The sequence below is a fragment of the Phallusia mammillata genome, chromosome 6 (genome assembly GCF_965637545.1).
Source record: "Phallusia mammillata chromosome 6, kaPhaMamm4.hap1.1, whole genome shotgun sequence".
Classification (NCBI taxonomy): Eukaryota; Metazoa; Chordata; class Ascidiacea; order Phlebobranchia; family Ascidiidae; genus Phallusia; species Phallusia mammillata.
In genome coordinates, this window is record NC_137257.1 from 25,465,338 (window position 1) to 25,487,701 (window position 22,364).

The following is a 22,364-nucleotide window of genomic DNA, read 5'->3' on the forward strand; positions in this document are numbered from 1 at the left end:
TAGCATCCACCACTTCATTCAAAACGTCGATCGAGGTCAAAATACTCCGCCCTCGTTAAAAATCCCTGTCAAACGATTTTTCAAGTACCATTTTGGTTGCACGATATACACAATGTTACGTCTTAAACATCCAAACCCCACCCACACACGCACCCACATTTGCCAACTCAGCATTTCTGTATCGGCGAAAAATTCTTGTATCCATACTAACAAGCGCCTACGCAACGAAATACTCTCATTTAAACAACTTAACCACCGCATACCACCAAGAAATTTCCTAGTTGGTGATGAAGGGGAACCGAGAAATAAAGACGCCCTCAGAAAAGGATTGAGAGCAGAACAGTTGTGCTTGGTGATCGGTCTCCCATCGGTGGGTAACTACCCAGATAAATTAGTCTCGCGCTTAAAGTGCAGCCGATACTGTTGTTTCGCCATGTCTGGCGTCTTGCGGTTGGTTGAAATGGCATCAACACGTAATACAATTTGAACTGGTGTTATGGCTGCTCACGTAGGCTACTGCGCTTTGCACAAGCCTTGCTTTTGCGAAAATTGTTCTTTTTATTTTCCAATTAAAGACATCAAGAATTAAAATTAATTTAGTTAAACCAACTGCTGAGCGTGCAATTCTTGCCTTACCTTTCGAAATTTAATTTAAAGCCAATATGTACTTACTGGAAGACAAACACATCGCAATCAAAAACAGATTGAAAGTTCAACAGGTAATGTAGCATTTTCTCATGGGTTGCAAACGGTTTGAATATCTATAAGCCTTTTTGTTTCGTTGTACCGTTTAAAGTTGGATGTCATAGAACTAACAAATAAAAAAGTTATGGCAGCCTACCCCACAACAATTTTTCGTTTTTAAGGCTGGCTCCAATAGATTTTGCAAGCAATGTAATGTTAAACCAACGTCTTATAGGTCTCCAATTTTGTGTGCATTTTAACTGTGTCCAAATGGTTGTCGGTTCTAACCCCATCTCGACCACTTGTGTTTTACTGAGAAAAGGGATTTCAATATCGAGGTTCGAGAAAGCCAAAAAGCATATTAAATAAAAAATGATGAGGCGGCTTTAAAGGCAGCTCAATAGTGAACTGTATGTAGAACACATTTAGGCGTTGCCCGCCCACCAAGGATCAAACAGAAACACGTACAAACGTAGAGAAAACAACAACAACAATGCAGTATAATTCAACTTTAAACCAGAATCTCCCAGTTGATTGCTAGGTGGATGGAGACAATAATGAATCTTACTTATTGATATATTTATCTGAATTCATAAGAGTACATGACTTAATGATCATAAATTTGCATCAGAAAAAAAACATTGCTTTTGAAAATGAAGCGATGAAATCTTCATTACAGAGTTTAGATTCTTTGTCGCAACGAAAGCCAAGCGGAACCATTATCCACTCATGTAAAGGATCTTGTACTTTTGTTGACTTTTCTACACTTATGTTGCTCTGTTAACCACGGGACTTCTGTAGAGGAAGTATGTTATCTTACGACATGTGTTTTTAATTTGTATGGGACTCCCCACACATTATAGTTGTATGTTGGATACCCTTTTGTGGAAAATATTAAGGTGAAACTATTAAGTGTTAAATTTGATGTTGAAGTTTAAATGACCAATGTTTAACAATTATTCAATGGTGTTGATATAACTTTCCTGATTGAATTTGAACAAAATAAACCAATGTCCAAAAAAGTTTACTATTTTTTCTTTATTTTATTGCACTAACACAAACTCAGCTAGCAAGCTTTGCGCAGTAACGGTATTTTTCAAACCCCCTGTACGCAGGAGCCCTAAAAACGAAAGGGCGCAGGATTCTGATACATGTAATCGAACAATACTAACTTAGTTAAAAAACTCGCTTACATCCAGCACGGTGGTTGAAAACTAAACAGTTGCTAAAAATAATCGTTGGTTTTCTCATCGAGCAAACTCAATGTTGTAAGTTAACCGCGGGCACTGAAGTGTATTTGGGTATTTTGATTGAAGCGACAGTCAGGTGTGTATTCCTGTTCATTCATACATGATATACCGATGCATGAAACGAATTCTGAAATTGGCGTCTTATTTTAATGGATTATTTTACCCAAATATAAGCGGTGACGAATCTATTGTTAAGTCGGGCAAAAATCAAGAGAGTTTGTCCTCAATGTGGTGTTTTTTAACAGTGTCTACAAAGCAGGGACAACTTCAACTCAACTAAAGCTACGTTTTCTAATGGTAAGGTAGGCAAATTGATTTTCCTATTTTTTGTGTACTCTATACGAAATTCCATAACTTTGTGTGAAGCTGGCAGAAAAAAATCACACAGATTACTGTGTCAGCAATTATTCGCGCGTCAAATAATGCATATGAAGTTCAGAAATTCAAAAGTGCACAAAAAAACAAAAGAACAGCTTTCAAGAAAGTCATGATATATCAGAGCTCCCACTAGCGGTGGTTTCGCTGCGACATGTTTCTCCGCTAGACGTCAGTACAGTGTCGGCGCCTGCTCCGTTGGCAGGTGTTGCTTGGGAAGGGAATTCGATTTTTGCTATTCGTTGTGTTGTCAGTTTGAGGATTCGGTCCATGTAATTGACATCAGTTAACATTGCTGGAGATACGCCCTGCAAGTAAAATAATTGCCACAAACTAGACACAAAGTATGTTCAAGATAATGGTTGAGCTACTTGCACCATAACTCATGTCAGTCGCAAATTTAGCTGATTTTCGATAGGTGGCGCAGGAGCTGAACCATTTATTTAGCGGCTAAATAGGGGTAGGGTTGGGAAGTAAGTTTTTGAAAATTTTACATTAGTAACTAAGTTTTTGGGTAAGTTTTATTGAATTTTTAATGATAATACCTAACGCCAACCCTAATAGCCCTAACCGTTGGCATATTTTAAAGATATACTGTTTTCAATAGATTTGTGCTTTTTGTGCCTCCTATCAAAAATTAGTTAAATGTGCGACTGACCTGAGTTACGGTGTAAGTAGATTTTCCCAAAATAACACTTGGTACACAAAAAACTTTTTTGAGGTTACATTGCCAAATTTCTTTCAAGAAACAGAAAACTAAAAAAAATCTCACCCTCATTTCATTAAAACTTTTTTCTTTTTCTGTGTATTCTCTGATAATGTGATTCTTTCCGAACTCATGGTACCACCTAGTGTCAAGAATCCTCGATAAAACACCATCAACTCGCAGAAAAAATCTCAACAGCAGGAAAAAACATGAGGGCATCACTCGCTAGAAATGAAAAGCGTTTTTAGGTTTTAATTTGTCCAACAAAATTATTCTATTAAATTTGTATTTATTCAAAAACATTTTTTTTTAATTTATCAAAAGGCAGTGCCTAGGCAATTAAAAGCAAAATAAATTGCCTATCCACTGCTTTGGTATATTTTTTCGGGTGGTACTAAATACCGCATGTTACCGCATGTGATTCCTCTTAAAATACACCATGGTATGTGAAATGTAAGAATGCCAGCCCCATCAAGGGTAAAATAGACCAGATTCTAGGTTTATTTTAATTACAAACCTTTACCCAACCCTAATAGTTCTAACCGTCAGGGCTTTCAAAAGTCCGCAAAATTATTTTTTCGTAAAAGCATATTCAAGTCCTTCATAGATTCCTGTCATGCGGTATACCATGCGGCCACATGCGGTATTTAGTAATTAGTACCACCGTATTTTTTCCCCTTACTATTTTGACAGTTAATTGTGCACTTCCGTTATCAGCGAGTTCATCTTCAAATAACATCATCTCTTCAAAGAACAGGATTTTTTCTCTAGTTTTTAACCTTTCAATATCGATTCTGTCTGTTGTTTCGGAAATCTATAAATGATAAAGTTTTATTTCACTAAAATCAAATGAATCACTTTGAATCCTTTAAATCTTACCTTCAGTTTTTCCTCGTTATCGATAATTGTTCCATTGTATTTAGTGGTATAGGTCCAATCAAATGGTTTTACAGTTTCTGCATTGATGTCATTATTTTTTCTGTGACAAAACACATCTTAAACAACAATATGTAAAGTGAAAGTGTGTTTGAAATTGTTTGTACCGGCTTTCAATCCATTCTTTGGCACCTGCAACTTTCATAAGATCGTGTTTATTGTCAACTAATCTTAATGCATCGATTGTGTTGAATTCGAATGAAAAACCTTCAGAATTCTTAATTGTAAACTTGTTATGTCCGAAAGTCATTTCTGGAAGTTGTGGTAGATCCAGTTCTTCACACAAACTAAAAAAATGAGCAAAGTTAGAAAATTACACATAAAAATGAACAAAAAAAGAGCAAACTATTAGACTTCACATACCAAACTATCTTACAAGTGTTTTCATGAATTAAATAAACTTTTGGTAGAACTGTTGTTTTATGATTTACAGTAAACCTTGGTTAATCAGAAACTGTTTGGACCAAATAAAGGCTAAGATCTGGATTTAACCAGTGTCGTGTAGTTTAAGTCTAACCACATCATTTGTACCTCAAGTTTCATCCGAATTAGGCAAAGATGGGGATAAACTGAATCCAGTTTAACCTAGGTTTACTGTATAAGCAAAACAAAAAAAGATTTCCACAAACTTTTCGATTTCTCCTGAATTCAGAATATGAGTTTTGTTTGAAACAAATGTCCATGGTCCGTACACAAATGGTTCCTTTTTTTCACCGAAAGGTGTAGCAACTCGATTGGTCATCGTTGCAAGTTATTATTATTAAAAACCTACAATATTATGTAAAAAAATACAAAAAAACTATATTGCGTGACAAGCCAGTTTAAAATGTTTGACAATGAATATAGCAATAGGCAATAAGGCAGATAATAGAAAGTCCTAAACATGTGTATATGAATGAGTTATCAAATTAACCCACCCATAGTTTCTATCAAAACAAAAGCATTTATTTTATTTCACTTCTTAAGCACAGCCCTTGTCGATAAAAATAGGTTTTTGTTTTTGTAAAATATGCAGATTTGTGAATCCCGCGTTACCAACTCGCCGCATTCGTCACAGGCGTCACGGGATAACGAAAACAACTCAGTAAAAACCGGTGAACTGTGGAATTAAATAAAGCCTTGTATAATATAATTTGCCTCATGCAGTTGTTCCCTGTTCGTTTGGAAACTAAACGACGTTTTTTTAGTTTTAGAAAACACTTCATTTACTTTTTATAACACTATTATTTGGGCACAATCGCGTCAGTTGTTTGAGCTGATTGTACCATTACCAAGTTGTTACTTGCAGGATTATGTCATAAAACGCATTTGTTTCTCTTTTTTATTTTTTTGAACGGTAGGTAGAACTACAGGTAAAGAATAAAATACTGTAAAGTTTCTGCAAGCAACGGAATGTTTTGACCTACATTTTATTTACGTTTTAAACCAATTTGCGTTTCTAAATCTACAAAACATTTGATGTTTTTTACCAATGATCTTTTTTTGTAACAACATCCTGAAAAATATTGGTTAACTTCGTCAAAAATTGGTTTTAATCTAAGCGGATGTAAATTTTTAAATCAGGAAAGTTTGGGTCGCTATTTTTACGCTTGACCGATTTTTAACCAATGAAGACGAACTGGTTTTTTGATAGATTGGCACACCTCTTAAAATTTAATCGGGTTTTTATTTTATTATTTATTTATTATTCTTGATTTGTTTTTGAGAGTTATTATGCTGTTACGACAAATAAGTACCACTGCTAGTATTGTGTCAGTTTTAGTTGTAAAAAACATTGTTTATTGTGGTATTCTGTTTCAAAGATTTGTTAACTTAAATTCGTGTAATTTATTACGAAAAGCAGTTAAATTTAACGATTTTATTGACATTTACCAAAATATTGTTCACTTTTTTCAGCTGTCTGCAAAAGCTTTTAATGTAGAAGCAAAACTGTTGTTTGTGTCTTGCTGGTTTTATCACAAAAAAAGCGATTGTAAGTTTTTTATTTTAATGTTGTTGTCCTGAACAAAAATCAAACTCATCAGAAACGATGGCCTTGAAAGGTAATACTTGTTTTGTTTTAAATTAAACAAATTTAGATGTTTTGTACTTTTGTCGATGTAGACCACACAAAATAGTTAAAACTTCTGAAAATTCAAATAGTTTTGACAAGCAGCTATAAGTCACCTTTAAACAAAGCTTTTTAATTGTTTATGTTATTGTGAGGCATTTTTTTGCAAATAACAAACCACCATTAATTTGTAAAACCAAAATAGTTTTTTTAGTAACAGGTTCTCTTCTTTAGAGTGATCTTCTAATTTTTAAACTGCCTAAACTTTACTTTGTTTAAAAGTTCCATTACAACATTCTATGGAATAAAACTGTTTCGTTTGAAATGTTTTTAATCAATCCCTTTGTTTCAGGTATCGTTCAGTTTGACTACAAAGCGGAAGCACCAGATGAACTGACGCTTGCAGTTGGAGATGTAATAATGAACATTAAGCAAGTTGAGGATGGTTGGTGTGAGGGCACTCTAAAGGGAAGGACTGGAGTTTTTCCTGACAACTTCGTCAAGGTAAAAGTGCAGCCTAAACTGTACTGATTTCTTGAATATTATCATCAATATTATCATATGTGAAGAAATTGTTTTCAAACAGCAATCATTTTATGATCATGTTATTTAAAAGCCACATATACAAATATGTGTTTGTGTAAACCATATATTAAGGTGCAGTTATTTCATCAAATATGTGTGGCAGCGATACAAGATAGGACAATATACTTCTATATCTGCAAATCAGGGTTATTTGTATATTTATGCCAGAACAGTAAAAAATTTCCCCCAAAACAACCATAATTAAAGTTGTGTAACACAAAGTTTAAAAACATCTGACTCAAAGAACATGTTTCCCATTATTATCAACAAACATGTGTTAGGCTGAGTTATTGCAATAAAAAGTCAAGTTTGTATTTACAAACTTGTTTTGTTTGGATTATCATAGAAGGAAAAACTGACAACAGTCCCACCCAATTCCCACAAAAAAGTGAGTTAGTATAATTTGACGTTGTAGTGAGTTTCACCAATCAGTTCTGTTTTGCCCGAATTTTTGTTGCTATGCATGATATTTTGTTTGTTGTTTCTGCAGATGGTTGAAGAAAAACCAAACAAAGTAAAGAAGAAAGGTATGTGTATAATATATACCAGGGGTGCGCAAACTGCGGACCGCAGGCACAATGCGGCCCTTGATTAAAGGTTGTGCTACCCACATAGGCGCTTGTATGTCAAATGTACTGACAAACGAGTCCTATATGTATTTTTGAGAAGATCAATGCGCCCGATGCTAGTTTTCTGCAACCAGGCAATATGTGACTAGAATCAAATGCGAATTTTACTTGTAGTTGAGCATATTTGGTTAGCAACAAAGTAAAATCACCTTGTGTTATACACAGGTGCGGCCCGTGATCTAATTTTGGCAATTGTATTTGGCCCCACAGTAACAAAGGTTGCACACCCCTGATATAGATGGATGAAATTAAAATTGGCTTAATCCATTTGGTAAAAAATTAAACATTAACAAATTCTTCGGATATTTGTGAACTGTTGGTCGTTGCAAAGCATTGATACATATACATTACTTGTCGAATTAGTACCAACTTGTGTAGCTCATGGAACAGTAACCTCAGCAATGGTTTGAATTCAACGCCTATGCCCTTGACATTATGACAAGCTAATATTTAACATATTGAGGAAACTTGGGGCTTACCAAGTAATTTGTGTGTTTTCTTTTTCATTCCACACAGTGAAGGTTGTTAATGTTTAATGCAAAATGTTACGTGACATTTTTGTAAACTGTACATCAATGACTAAAACCATTTTCCAACAAACGGAAAATTTTTGTTTTAAAATCTGCAAACTATGTAGATGGAATAGGTTTCTTTAAATTGATTCAAAGTGTAGCCAGTGGCAATGCAAACACTAACATCTCTTATGACAAAGAGAATCCTTTTGGGATTAATGAATTCTAATGTCCATTAGTTAAGTGCAGAGCTGCCAGTAATGGACCAAAGTGGTACAGCTATGACAAGAAATGGATCAGCACAAATAAAAAAACTGTACATGGTCGATTTTTTAGTAAATACGTTTCACAGTTTAGTCTCTTTGGCCGGTGACAGTTACTTGAAACTACTTGGTCATTTTGTCCAGTTTCATAACATGTCATTACAATCTCACGGTCTCCTAAGAGCCCCAGGTCATTAATTGTTTTTTTCCCCTTTGTGCTGCATAACATCACTGTGTGTTTAGAATGAACTTTCATACATTGTTTCAGTACTTGTTGGTAAATGAAGTTGAAAATGTTAACGTTTATCTTTTTTGTACCCAGCAGTGGAGGTATTGCGGCGAATGAAAGTTACGTTTTCATACGAACCGACAAATGAAGATGAATTGCAGTTGGATGTTGGTGATATAGTTGATGTTTATAACGATGTAAGTCTCAAAAATTATTTCTTAACAAAAATATTCAAAAACTTTTTCTTTTTCTAAGCAAAGCAAGCAATTGTAAAATATAAATGTTTTTTGTTAAATATTTGTCATCATATATTTGTACATGTATATAAACTGGACTATTGGTTAGCATGCTTGCAAAAAAAGCAATTCAATCGCTCCTGCACTTACCTACATTAAATTAATAAATACATCAGTCAAAGATACAGTTTTCTACAAATATTTATTATTTCTATCATTGTGTGTCTTTTTGCTGAAAACAGTTTTCCCAATTAAATTTACAGCATACTTGGACCAAATATTTAGCATAGCTACCTGGTTTGGAAACAAACTGTTGCTTTGAATTGGTTGCATCTATTTTGTTAGCTTTCATTCATAAATATTTATTGTTGAAGACAATAGACAATTTGCATTCTTTGTTGCAGAATATGCTGATTTTTTAAATTCTAAATATCAGTTTAGTTTAAATAGCATCAACTTTAAATAGTTCACTTTGATGTTTTTGAAAGTGACACACTTAAGTTTTATAAAGCGTACAAAGTACTAAGCAGTAGTTTTGTGAGACGGAAAGTTGCAACACTAGTAGTAATTTAAGGTAAAAAAGTGTTGTTACAGTCTTTGAAATGATGTTAAAGTCATTGTTTTGACAGCAGTGCAGTTCTAAAAATGGAAACATTTAAAAAAATGTGGCCTTATTTACTGTTTGAATATTTACACTCTAAAGATGTGACTAAACCAATTTTAATGCTGTTTTGCCTACATTGTGAATTTGTAAAACTGTATTACCTTTGTTTTTGAAATTTAATTTAAGATATTGTTAGTTAAAGTAGATGTATTTTTTTAGTTGATTTGTGGATTAAAGTAATCTAAACTGAACATATATTTTAATTCTTTTCTAATATTAGTCTTACTCAAAGTTACTGGCTAAACTTCCGTAAAATTAAATTTCCTTGCCAAAAAACTTGCTGCTTGCATTACTCAGGAGGAGGAGGGGTGGGCCAGAGGTCATTGCAAAGGAAAAGAAGGAGTTTTTCCAACAAACTTTGCTGCAACTGTGGAGGAACCTGCAGCACCAGCAACACAAGCAGCAGCCCCGGCACCTGAACCGCAAGAAGACGTAAAAGCCGAAGAACCAGCTCAAGTACAACCTAAAAAGGTGATAATTTTTGTGTAATTTTGTATTTATTATCTAAATGTGCTTCAGTTTTTTTGACATGTGTTTGGTATAAATTTTTAATGTGCAAACCAGAGAAATGTTTGTAAAACTTTGCATGCATGAAACTTTTGTGTGGTGTAAGCTCATTGTGGGATTGTCTCAGCTAATATTATACATACTCATGCAAGTTGTACCTTTTTACATAGATTTAAACTGTATTTATCGTCGGCCAATCGGTTACTACTTAACTGACAGATATACTTGTACAAACAGTGGTATGGCATACTGGTTAAAATAAACTGAATAATCCAATAATGTCAAAACTGTATGCATTACAAGGTGAAAGGAGTAGGATTTGGTAACATATTTGGTGAAGGACCCATCAAACTGCGTCAATCTTCCTTCGGCGAAACTAACCCTGACAGAAAAATGAACCATGAAAAACCACCAAAGGTAAAACTTTGAATGTAATTCTCTGCTTGTCTGTTCATTAAATGCTTATACCCTCAAGTAACGCAGCATATGTCTCCATAAGTTGACATAATCAGTTATCACAGCCAGTGTTTTTTTTAAGGTGTTTTGGGGGACCGAAACGGTCCCCCAAATTTCTCCAGCGGTTTCCCAAATAAGCAAATATGGCTATTTTTTGGTATTTGAATGAAACACTTGCGGTCTCCTAAAACTACTTAGCGGTCACCCAAACCAAACCTTAAAAAAAAACCTGCTCACAGCTATATTATCACCTTTTAAACTTAAAAAGAATTATAAGAACTTGGTTTACTTTTACAAGTTTTGATAAAATGTGTCAACTTAGTTTTTAAATTAACTCATGCTAAGTCTTTGTTTTTCCACTAGCATTTCCTAAATACTTGTGTAAACTATTCTATTTGAATAAGACATAAAAATTTGCAAACACCGAACTTTTTTATTAGGTTCACCAAGACAAAGCAGAAAAGTTGTCTCCTGCAACTCCTGATAAACCCATTGGTCCTCCGATTCAAGCCTCGAAAAAATCAAAACCTGTTGAAAAATGTCGAGTTATGTTTGATTACTCAGCAGAAAATGCCGATGAGTTGACCTTGGTGAAAGGTGACATCGTAATTATCCTGGATAAGCTAAGCGCTGACGCTGGATGGTGGGAGGGCGAGATTGTCGATGATAATGGGAAGTAAGTAAAACTGCGTGTAAAAATGTAGTGGAACTGCCTGCATGTTTCTTGAATGTTATGATATTTAGTACACAATTCACGGTTTTTAAAATCTTTACCAGTAACAAACAACACAAACATGCTGGTATATTTGTGTGAAACATAACGTTTTGACAGCTTCGTGAAGCTGGCTTGACTGAAGTACCGTATTGGCTACCAATAAACCTAGGCTGTGATATTAAGATTTCAAAATAAGCATTCAAACTAGTTAGGGAATTGGTTGATAGACTATTCAGCATCAGTGCATTTTATAATCCAACACAATTCTATGCAGTTAGTAACACTGGGTCCAAAAAATTTGTTAAAAATGTCAGCATGTTGTATTTGTTATTGAGATTTCATAAAAGGTTTATTACTACTCAACAGATAGAGATTAAGTTAATAAACTATTCAGCATCAGTGCATTTAATTAATACACACAATTCTATATAGCTATTATTGCTATGTTTGTTGTGGATAATATGAAGTTTTTCCAAGGTTTAACCTGTAGGCATTCTGCTGTAAACGATAGTAAATATCATTATCATACATGAAACCAAGTTAAATGTCTATGATATCAACTCCAAAGTTGTCTTCTGAAACTATCAATGTCAGCAGCTTGATAAACACATTTTTGTAAGGGGACGGTATACTTTTTAATTTCAATCAAACTTTACAATTTGGTACATGACACTATATTTTTGTATTAACGGAAGTAGTGTAGCCTGTATACAGTTTCGTCTCTCTTAAATTCTGTCTGAAACATGCCTAGTTGCCTTCGGGTCAGACAGGAAAACATTACTTGCGTCAATTTGACTCATTACAACAGCTTCTTGCTTATGTTACACCCTAGTGCTATGTGTGCATGTTTTTGGTGCCTGATTATAAACTGTAAATACAAGTGTTACTTTGTACACGATTATACTTGGAAATAAAAGGCCTGACCTTATGTAATGAGAAAATATTATCTAAATCCATCCGTTGCCAAAATAATCTTTACCCTATTTTTTTGCACTGAGATGCTATTTATATAGCACATTAAAAATAAAAATATATATTTAAAATCATGTGTCTGGTAAAACTCTCTTTATATGTACCTAGTATTTTAATTGAAATATAAATAAACATTGTTTATCCAGAATGTTTCTGTCAAAATTTGTTGTGTTGGCATTCAAATAGAAATTGTGCATATTTTACAACAAAATATTCCTTTACAAAGGCATAATAAAACATATTTGGTCTAAAAAGTTTTTTATACCTACCTAGCATTTTCATTTTCACCTAAAAATTTGTGACAAAATTTTATGTTGTGACAAGTGAAATACCTGTCTTTTTTGCGAATATTTTACAACAAAATATTTCTTTTCAGGAGGCGACGAGGTGTGTTCCCCGATAATTTTGTTGCTCCGTTGCTGAGTGCTGACGATGATGTTGCTTCTGAGGTATTTATTATTTGCTGAAAGTGATTGCATAGTGATGTCATACATGCCACATTATTACACATTCTATTAACTATTAACATCTACCCCAATGTTGCCACACCATGGAAAACAATCATTTTCTTCAAGTTAAACTCAGATATATAGAATAGTGGATGCTTAAACTACCAGATGTCAATCAGTTTGTATTATTAGTGCTATTTTTTTTGGTAGAACTTACAGATATTGGTTTGATACATACTGGAACGAATTAATTGAGGCAATTTGTATAATTTGCATTATTAAATCGATATTTTGACCGCACATAAAGTGTCAATTGTGCTTGAACCACACAATGGGCTGTAAAGCACTCGGTGTGTATTTGAAGAGTGCTTCTTCTTTTGTGCGAGTAGACAAAATTGTGCAACTTCACATGTTAACTGGTTACTGGCTCAATAATTGAACTCAATCAGTTGCACTGGTTCAGATTTAAATACAGTTTCTGCTTCAAACAGTGCCTTAGTTATATTTGTGCTTAAATAGGTTAAACAGTTTTGAAGTTAGTGTCAAATTTGTGTTGCTGTTTATCATTGCTAAAAGTCAGACTTAGTTTATTCATTAAATTTGACAAAAAACTTTTGCATAGATTCCTGTATTACTTTTTTGGTGTTTAAAATGCTAGATTAGTTTGTAATGTATTATCTTTTTTGTTGTTGATATTTGACAGACTTTTGTGTGTTCTACTTTGGAAAGTGGTAGATTACTGGTTATTACTGGTTGTGCTAGCACATTTTAATATAATTTTGTGTTTAATATCTTTGCTAACAATAGAAATCATCACCAAAGGAAGCTGCCAAAGAAGTAAAACAATCTGAATCGAAAACTGCAAAGTCAAAAACAGAATCAAAACGAACTTCAGCCCTATTACCGCCAGGTAGGTGCAGATCTTGATTACGTACAATGAAAGAAGTAATACACCAATAAAAACAAAGTTTTATGCTTGAAATATTTGTCAAAAATAATTATTTTCTTGAAAATTGTTAACTCAAAATTACAACTTGCTTGCAAAGCCTACAGTAGCCAATGGACAAACTTAATCTGTAAATGCAATAAAATTATACATGCCATTACATGCTTTACTTTTTTTGATGTTTTGCAGAAGAAAAATCAACACCTTCATCAAGATCCAAAGTCAAGCAGCTGACAAACTCGTTGAAACGACCGGCACCTCAGGTTTGTAGGCAAATAACTGAATTGCTAACCAAGTAAACTTTGCAATAAACCAACACCACATCCAGACACATCGAACAACTTTCATTTTGCTTAACTGCACCTGGCGTGTAAAGGTCAGGCTTTAGTTGCAAGGGCTTTCTGACAGTTTTTTAGACTTATACTGTGGTTCAAAATCACATTTTGGCTAAATTTTGCACTTTATGTGAAGTGTTAATCTTACTGTTTCTTTGGTGAAGTATATTTTATGTTTAACAATTTTATGTTTTTTTCAAGTAAAATTAGTTGACAGTATCAAGTATGTTGTTCAATAGTATGGTATCAAAATGTGGGTCCCATGCTGAATTGTAAAGTTGCACTGAATAGTTGAAAGATTGAGCAAGGTTATAGTGTTTTAATTGTGAGTGATAGCAGTTATCTAAAAACCTGTAAAGATGAAGGATTTAAGTTGACCAACAAAGCCATAGTTAATGCTTAACCATGAAAAAAATATCGGTTATGAAATTCAAGAGGCGATCATGGACATTAATACAAGAAAATTTTCTTCAAAAGGTGACTTTTCTAAATCTGCCTTAAAATGTGCCAACTTCTAAATGTTCAGAGTTTAAGTGTTTGTGTTGACTGAATTTTTTGAAGTCATTTCAAATCAAAGTCTTTTGCAACAAATCGAAACTTCCTTTTCACAGACTTGTACTTTATTTACATACTATATATTTATTGCTTCCTACATTAAGCTTGTCTATCATCCCAGACATATAATGTGTATGTCTGCCGTAGCTAAAATATGTGTGTGTAGAGCTAATTCAATGCAATCTATATGATTGAAGGGTTTATGAACTACCTACCTCACTTTTGTGCTTGTTGAAAGTCATTGAAGTGAGATGGGTGCCGGTGGTTGCAACTGCCAGTTTATAGACATAGAATCAAGTATTTAAATGGTTTTGCCGATAGTCAACCGAAAGCAAAAACTTTTTGAAATTATGTTTTTTTGACATGATTTGTCAATATAGTTGGATTTAGTTGCTACACATTTTAACTTCCTCACAAGATTTAAGCTATCAGGTCAATACGAGCTATTTTGCTAAACAACTATTTATTGCTAACTTTCCATAAATTGTCTTTGCATACGCAACCAAAATACAAAATGTCAGTTTGTCATGTTCTAGAAAAATAGTTTTTTTTACCCTTCAACATGTATTATAGTGTTCACTTTTTTAATTGTCTCTATTAGGTCTGGCCTAAATTTTCACATATTTTTTACTTGACATATGCAATGTAAAAAGGATTTGGCTTTACAAATGTTGCTGATAAACAATGTTATAATTCTGGTGACTTTCTTTCGTCAATCATCACCCGACAATACTGATCATATTTCTTTTTATTGCCAGGCTCCTCCGGCAAGCAGCAAACCACAAGAAGAAACCAGTGATGATTCAAACGGTAGGAAATCTTACATTTGCTTTTTTCCCAAAATTTTAACCCTACAATACATTACATCACAAGTCCCCTCTACTCTATTCAGCTGTTTAGCCATTTTTTCTGTACTGTTGGTGTACCAGACCACTTTGCACTAGTACATTGACATATAAAGACAATAGTTCTTAAACCTGAAGTAATTATCCTGAAGGGTAATTTGACATTTTTTAGGGGGTAATTACATTCTAATCATTTTGGTTTATGATGTCATGCTTCTGTGATGTCATAGTTTCTAATCTATTTTTTATAAAGGAGGAAAATTAAATAAATCAGGTTACTCAAGGAGTAAAAACCACTAAATATTTGTTTCCATAAATTGTTAGTTAAGCTTACTTTGTCACTTTTGCTGAACAGAATCATAATTTGATCTCAAATTGTTTTTTTTTACTTTCACGAAATCAAGAAAAGTTTTATTATCTTTTAGAACAGCAGTGTGGTTAGGGTCTGTGGGTTTGGTAAAATACCTTGGACATTATGGAGTATTTTGTGTGTTTATGGCAAAAAAGATTGCAAAACGCTTATACCAGAAAACTGTATAAGTATATATAGGTTTAGTAGAAAATTGAGTCTTTGAAGTTTTGTTTTGTGCCTGTTATTTGTAAAACATCTTGTTGTGGAGAAACTTTGTGATAAATCATTTTAAAATCGATCCTTTGTTTTCTGTTGAGCAGATATTAATACGGTGGTAAACTCAACCAAAGACGATCAAAAACTTACACACTACAAGCGACCAGGTGGACCGAAAAATCGACGCAAACCTGATTCTGTCGGTCGCAGAGAGCGGGTAAGTCTGAAATGTTTGTCGAATGTTGCATGAATTTTTGTTGATTTGCTTTTATTGTTACTCAGTTAAACATTTATGTCATAAAGCATGTGTGTTTATGAACTATTTGTTAAACAGGAAACTTTTCGTTTTGACAAGTTTTTTTAAAAGTTTACACCTAGCAAGACATCTAGATGTCTGACATTTTTATATTCACCCATTCTTGCCAACATTTGGACTGTTTCATTCACATTGCTCTGGTCATGTTCGTCGAAATGTTGTGACATGTTTGTTCATAGTACAACATTTCAAACCCATGGACCCCAAAGAAACCTAGTTTTGATATGTTCACATACATCTGTTTTTGTTTTCTATTTAAGTATAATTTGGTAACTTGCCACACTCTGAGAATGTCAACTTGCTTCTGATGTCCTAAAGCAGGGGTGTGCAACATTCGGCCTGCAGGCCAAATGCGACCCATTGAATAAAGGTTGTGTGGCCTGCTGCAATGCTTGGATTTCAAATATACTGGCAAATGAGTCCAATTATTCTATATTTTTGAGCAGATTAATGTGCCCAGTGCTATTTTTTCTGCTACCTGGCAATATGTGGCTAGAACTAATTGCGAATTTTACTTGTAGTTAAGCGTTTTTGGTATGCAACAAAGTGAAATGACATTGTGTTATATAAAAGTGCGGCCCAAGATCTAATCTTGGCAATTGCATTTGGCCCCACGGTGACAAAGGTTGCACACCCTGGTCTTAAAGCCTAAGGCACTATAATTAACCACATACTTTTTTAATTTTATTGTTTATTAAACAAAGAAGGTTTTGTTTTTGACTCTGGAATGGGTATGTATTGTAACCTTCTATCATAAGCAATGACCAAACATATAGGCTCGAGAGGCAACTGAAGAAGAAATGCCAGAAGTTGAACCAGAACCGGAGCCAGAACCAGTTGTGGAGCCAGTTGAGGTACCTGAGAAGCCGGCCGAACCCCAAACCACCCCTAAACGGGAGACCAAGCGTGGCATACAAGTTATGCCGGTGCCTGCCAGCAATGAAACTAGTGGCGATGCCCCTTCGTGGCTTAAAAACTTGAGGAATCGGAACTCACAGAAAAAGCCAGTTGGTGCGATGAGTGTTTCTCCGAGTCGAGATGAAGAAGCACCAGCCGAGACGACACAAACCACTGCTCCTGCGTGGTTGTCACAGTTGAAAAAGACCAAATCAGGGTCTCAAATTGTGCCGGGACGCCCTTCGGTCCCAGTAACATCACCAAAACCGGGATCCACAAAGTCAATGACGTCACCCACCCTTAACCATGCCCCAGCTAGGCCCCCTACCCCGGAAAAGCTGGGTGAAAAAGCCCCAGTAGCAGCAGCTGCTATACAGGAAAAACAAGAACCAGATACGAAGGTAATATTAATGTTAATGTTATTTATATAAATTGATCTTTCACTTCTTTTCTGGAATAAAATACTAACCAATAAAATACTAAAACAACTTTTGCTTTGCAGATGTAATTTTAATTAAACACCACTTTTCCCTTCTATTAGCAAATCAACCTTATATTTCTATCTGCTGTTGTGTTTTATCATTTTATCTGCAGATTTGAAAGCATTTACATGTAATTTGCACAATTAACTTCTTGCAGCTAAGACTTAATCCTTTATTTCTCAAACTGCATGAAAAACTGCAGTTGTATTTTTGAAATTAATTTCTTCCTGACACCAACTTATTACACCTTTTTCTCCATTCTTTTAACTTCGAAAATCATATTTTTGTGATGTTACTTCGTGCAATTAAATATCTTCCTCTTTACTAATCCTATTTTTGCAGCAATAAGGTTCATTGTTAGTTTATACTCTTGCAGATATATTTTCATGTACAATATTGTTTTGCCTGTAAGTCCTTGTTCGCGCAAACTAACATGCTTGTTTAATATATTTAACGTTTTTTTGTTGGACTGGCCAGCATGAAATTATTTTACCTATTTTTACTTTATTTTTGTTTAAATGTGTTATTTTATTAATTTTGGATGTTTTTTTATTTCTCATTTTTCTTATTTACACAAAGTGTAACTTGTGTGTTGTAAAATGACATTAAACTAGTTTACAATTAAACATTTACTTTCATAAAACATGCCACCAAACATGTTACACCGTATGTCACATGTAAATGGCCCGTTCATACCACAATTTTTATGCTAAAGTTCATTTCATGAAACCAACTAACTGCATGGAACGAACATTGCATATTTGTATGCAAACTGTTGCTCGCAGCAAAACACACCAGCCACATTTTTGTCAAACAAAATTAACAATATTAAAGTCACCAAAACTAACGAACTGTTTTTATTGTAGATTTTTTGGGGGTAGCTATTTAACACAATATTCACTTGTTATTAAATAAATACAAGCCATTAAAAACATGTGATTGGTAAAACTACATAATATTGATTGCAAATGTTAACTATTTTTTATATTACTAAGGTAAGCTCAGAGCATGTAAATGATGTCAAAACAGAGGTGGAAGTCAAAACTGTCCCCAAATCTGTGAAGGAAGCTAAACGACCACCATTTAAACATGTTGCCTTACAGGTGAGCGGATTATGTGGGTGTTTCTTGTATTATTTCCTTGTTCAGCTCTTAAAGTAGTGAATAAATGTTTGTTTAAATTCATGTCAAGTACTTTGTCACAATGTCCTTTAAATTGAACTTTCGTGTAATGTTTATGTTCAAGTCTTTGAAAAGTTTTTTGAAACTTTCGAGTCTTTGAAAAGTTTTTTGAAATGTAATTGTAGAATGACCACTGTTTTTCCTAGTTTTTGTCTACCTTTTCTTCAAGACAAATGTTGACTGAAAATAAACTCTTTGGGATTATTAAACTATTTAATATACTTTATCTTTACTTAATATATTCATAATGTTACATAATCTATTCATAAAGCAAGTTTTCATCAAGATATTAAAAAGAGATAATTAAAAACCTTTCCATTATTGTAACTAACTTGTTGTCACACAACATTTTTTTCAGTCCTTTCAACTTTAAGTTATGGTATAAGAGGCTTCTCAATCTTTTTGTTGCGACCCAAACTGTGGCAACATTTTACATAGCTCTCCTGTAATGTCAGATATGTTAAGTAACAACTTTTTGCGGCAAGACGTGTTAAAATGTAAAACAAATTTGCATTAAATTTGGTGATCAGTTATCAAGGGCTTTGTGGACTGACACTGTAATTGACGACCCATCAAAATCAAACAACAACTCATTTCGGGCTGAGATCCAGGGATTAAGAGGCACTGCTTTGCGCACTTTTTAATAAGTTACGGTTAACATAAAGCAGTACTTTTACTTAAAGTTACATAAAGATGTTATATCAGCAAAATATATATTTTTATATATTTTTCAAAAAATATATACTGTACTTTTTAAAAGCACTGATTTAGGTAATTAATTTATTGGTTAACCACATCTTTAATGTGTCCATTTTCAGCCTCCAAGGCAGTCTGAGAAGAAGCCTGTGCCATCTGCATCGAGCAAACCGAAACCTCCCCCTCCGAAAGCCAAACCGATGCTGCCTGGAGCAAAACCTGTTGGTCCAGCCAGTAGTTCCACACTCGATGAACTGAAGGAGGAAATGAAATTGCTGAAGGATGCATTTGCTGCCATGCAAGCTGAAAACAAGTAGGTTATGCTGGGAAATTCTCAGTGATCGCAAGTGATCTGTGTGATTGTTAAGCTAGGGCCTCAATTCCATGTGTAAATACAATACATATATATATGAAAACCTAGGTTGATCATACTTCTTCGCTAGTGTGGACGTGTCCCTCATTCTAAAAAAAATTGCCCAAATGTCCTACTTTTTGAATTTGCTAAATATATAAATAACAATTATTCCTTTAAAAACAGATGAAAGTGCACCCTTAGCATAACTAACCGATGTTTATTGTTAGTCATGAGTATTGTTGATTAAAATTAACAATTTTTCAAATATATTATGCTTTCATTTTTTTATTGGGTGCAAAGTAGTTGTTAATATTCTTTGTCAAGAATGAAAATATGGTAGGCATATGGAAACTGTATTAGCAAGCAACGCTGACTTTAACTTAATTAAGATGCTTTATGATTCCCTGGTATGTTTTTTTTCACATTGTTTGTGAATTTTAAAATATGCATTAACTTGGTCACAGTGATCCAGTTGATATACTTTGACACAGTACCTATTGAGTGTCATGCTGCCGAAAAATGTATGTCATGCTGCCGAATAAGTGTCAGGGCCTGTTCAAACACAAATTAAAAGTATGTTTTTAATACGATGTTTGTTATAGTTTCTTACATTTTTTTTATTGTTCACAGGAGAGAAATTGCAAAACTATCTGCAGATTTGGAAGAAGAGCGAAGTCAAAGAATGATTTTGCAGGTTTGTTGATTTCACAAACATCAGCATAAAAATCAATACATACATGTTCAGTACCCCAACCTAGTTGTTCTTTTATATTGACATCAACAAGAAAACCTCTATAGTAGGTTTAATAGGAAAACATTTCATTCACAATTTTTGGGAACTTTGCAAAACTTCAAAAAACTTTAAAAAAAATTGTGCCATGGAATAAAAAAAAATATATATATATATTTTTAAGCCTGCATGTTTAGTATCCAAACCTATTTGTTCTTTTATGTTGAGGTCAGCATAAAAAATTTACTGTAGTTTGTACATACAGAACCATTTTTGCTGTAAACATTGTCAAAAAATTTTTTAGCGACTTGACAAAACTTAAAAAAATTTAAGCCGTGAAATGAAAAATACTAACAATAAAATATATTTTCAGGCTGAGGTGAAGAGACTTGGGAGTTTATAAACAATCAATCATCTTTGGAATTCCTTGAGTGCATCGCTTCGTACAAATGTTTGAAGAAGTTGCCCCTTCCCCATCGCACCTCGACATAAAGAACTTTTACAACCAACTACTTACAGATGTTTTATTTTAACTTCACCCTAAAACCCCTAATTGCAGCAAAATTCCTTGAGAAGCTCGTTGAAACTTTTTGCCCACTACTCACTTTTTAGATTTGGCAGTGTGCCAAATTTTACCACCGAAATCATTTTTAGACAAAGTTTATTGTGGTTTTACAAATTTATTCGATGCTGTTTTGGACTCATCTTAATTTTACAAACTTTCTGGCCATCCACAGCTATGCAACCCCCTCACACAATACCACTGAAAATCACCAAAATCTTGGAATAGTAAAGTTCAAAATCTAACTCAACCAAAAGTTATTATCTCCTATTGTTACGTCATAGTATTCTCATTGTTTACTCGAATTCAGAACTTTTAAAGACATGACTTTAAACGCTTTTATTCAACGCCATAACGTCACAGTGGTACGTATGACGTAACAACAAGATTACGTCATAACGCTTGCATTATCATCGAATGCGTACGAGTGACGTTTATGCAAATCACGAAAGTTATGGAGGCGCAGTGCTCTTTGGCGACACCTTATGTACCGGATATTGTCACGTGATTGCTCCATTTTTAATGACGCACTTATTAAAATTTTCTATGACGTAAGCAAACGTCACAAGCACTTGAAAAAAGCTGCGGATTGTGAGCACGAATGGGAACAACTTGCTCGAACAGTTCGAACGCTTTAATCCTCAACAGAAGTTGTCTTGTTTCTGTTCATTGTAAACCTGTAGATAGACATCATATACGCTTGTTGCACGGTCCCGACAATCGAAACATCTCCAACCATTGTGTCAATACGTGCCGTTGCGTAGCAACCTACTCTCCCCACACCGCCACCTAACGGTCTCATCAAGTGCACAGTGACGCGTTCGTTTGAATGGCGTCACTGAGAATGTTTTGTGCCTTTGAGAAATTGGGTTTTTGCACAAACCCCAGGCAAATGTGACGTCATGATACGTTGAGCTGACGTCATTGTGACGTATGAAACATTGACGTATTGTTGTTGCTGCTCATTCCAATTTAGCAGTGATCTGTTTGTTTTTTCTTCTTAGCTCGTACGTAACTTTTATTGACATGTCGTATAATTAGTGTTAACCTGATGCGATCTTCTAACCCCTGGGTGACGCTTGTCGTTTCTACGTCATAACATACATTCGACGGCTTTTGCTTTTATTTCGCCAAAGTTTGAAATCAACAAATGAGGGCCAAACTGAAGTTTCATGAAATTTTCATCGGATAAATCATTCCCCAACTCATCCACTGTTGTCCAATCATTCGTCTGAAGTTTCGAACATAAACAAGTGTTTCCTTTTTGCTTGTGACGTAACAATGAATAGCGGGTTTATCAAATGTTTCTGCTAATCCGAACAAATAGTTGTATATTGGCGAATTTGTTTGTTTTTATCGTTTTGCCTGATTCGCGTTTAAGCAATGAACAGGCTACACGTGTTATAATATTATTATTGTTTATTATTATCGATACAAAAAGCTTTCATATGATACACGTTGTGTTGTTTGGAGATTTTGTTGAGACCTCATTGACACAACTAACAGAAGAAGAATTGATCCATAGAGGTAACAACAGAAGGTCAGATAAAAAAGTTTAGGGTCGTGGTGCACACGAGAGCATAACAAATCTGACTCTGTACACCTGTGGTACAAACTGAAAAACGTCTCAAAAATTGAAAATCATTTGCGCAACAGAACTAAATGTTGTAATTTCCAA

The 22,364-nt window shown here is 34.2% G+C and overlaps 2 protein-coding genes across 5 annotated transcripts; one reads left to right on the plus strand and one right to left on the minus strand.

Moving 5' to 3' along the window:
- Positions 1-2,323: 2,323 nt before the first annotated feature.
- LOC145233690 (TIP41-like protein) lies at positions 2,324-5,390 on the minus strand. The gene is made up of 6 exons (XM_080098461.1): positions 4,581-5,390; positions 4,059-4,238; positions 3,895-3,994; positions 3,698-3,829; positions 3,082-3,240; positions 2,324-2,617 (listed from the first exon to the last, which is right to left on the minus strand). Exons 1-6 carry the CDS (start codon positions 4,691-4,693, stop codon positions 2,420-2,422), a joined length of 882 nt encoding a protein of 293 aa, XP_079954587.1. The 5' UTR covers positions 4,694-5,390; the 3' UTR covers positions 2,324-2,419.
- A 459-nt stretch (positions 5,391-5,849) lies between these two features.
- LOC145232145 (uncharacterized) lies at positions 5,850-22,138 on the plus strand. 4 transcript variants are annotated; one of them, XM_080096661.1, is made up of 18 exons: positions 5,850-5,993; positions 6,354-6,505; positions 6,933-6,974; positions 7,077-7,113; positions 8,313-8,416; positions 9,417-9,590; positions 9,930-10,043; positions 10,523-10,758; positions 12,146-12,218; positions 13,026-13,128; positions 13,354-13,427; positions 14,813-14,864; positions 15,572-15,684; positions 16,560-17,081; positions 18,158-18,265; positions 19,162-19,352; positions 20,025-20,088; positions 20,498-22,138. In XM_080096661.1, the coding sequence occupies exons 1-18, from the start codon at positions 5,981-5,983 to the stop codon at positions 20,525-20,527; spliced, it is 2,202 nt and encodes a 733-aa protein (XP_079952787.1). In that variant the 5' UTR covers positions 5,850-5,980; the 3' UTR covers positions 20,528-22,138. The 4 variants fall into 4 exon arrangements, with proteins under 4 accessions (XP_079952787.1, XP_079952788.1, XP_079952789.1 ...); XM_080096662.1 differs by having other exon boundaries at positions 8,316-8,416; XM_080096663.1 differs by lacking the exon at positions 6,933-6,974.
- Positions 22,139-22,364: the final 226 nt, after the last annotated feature.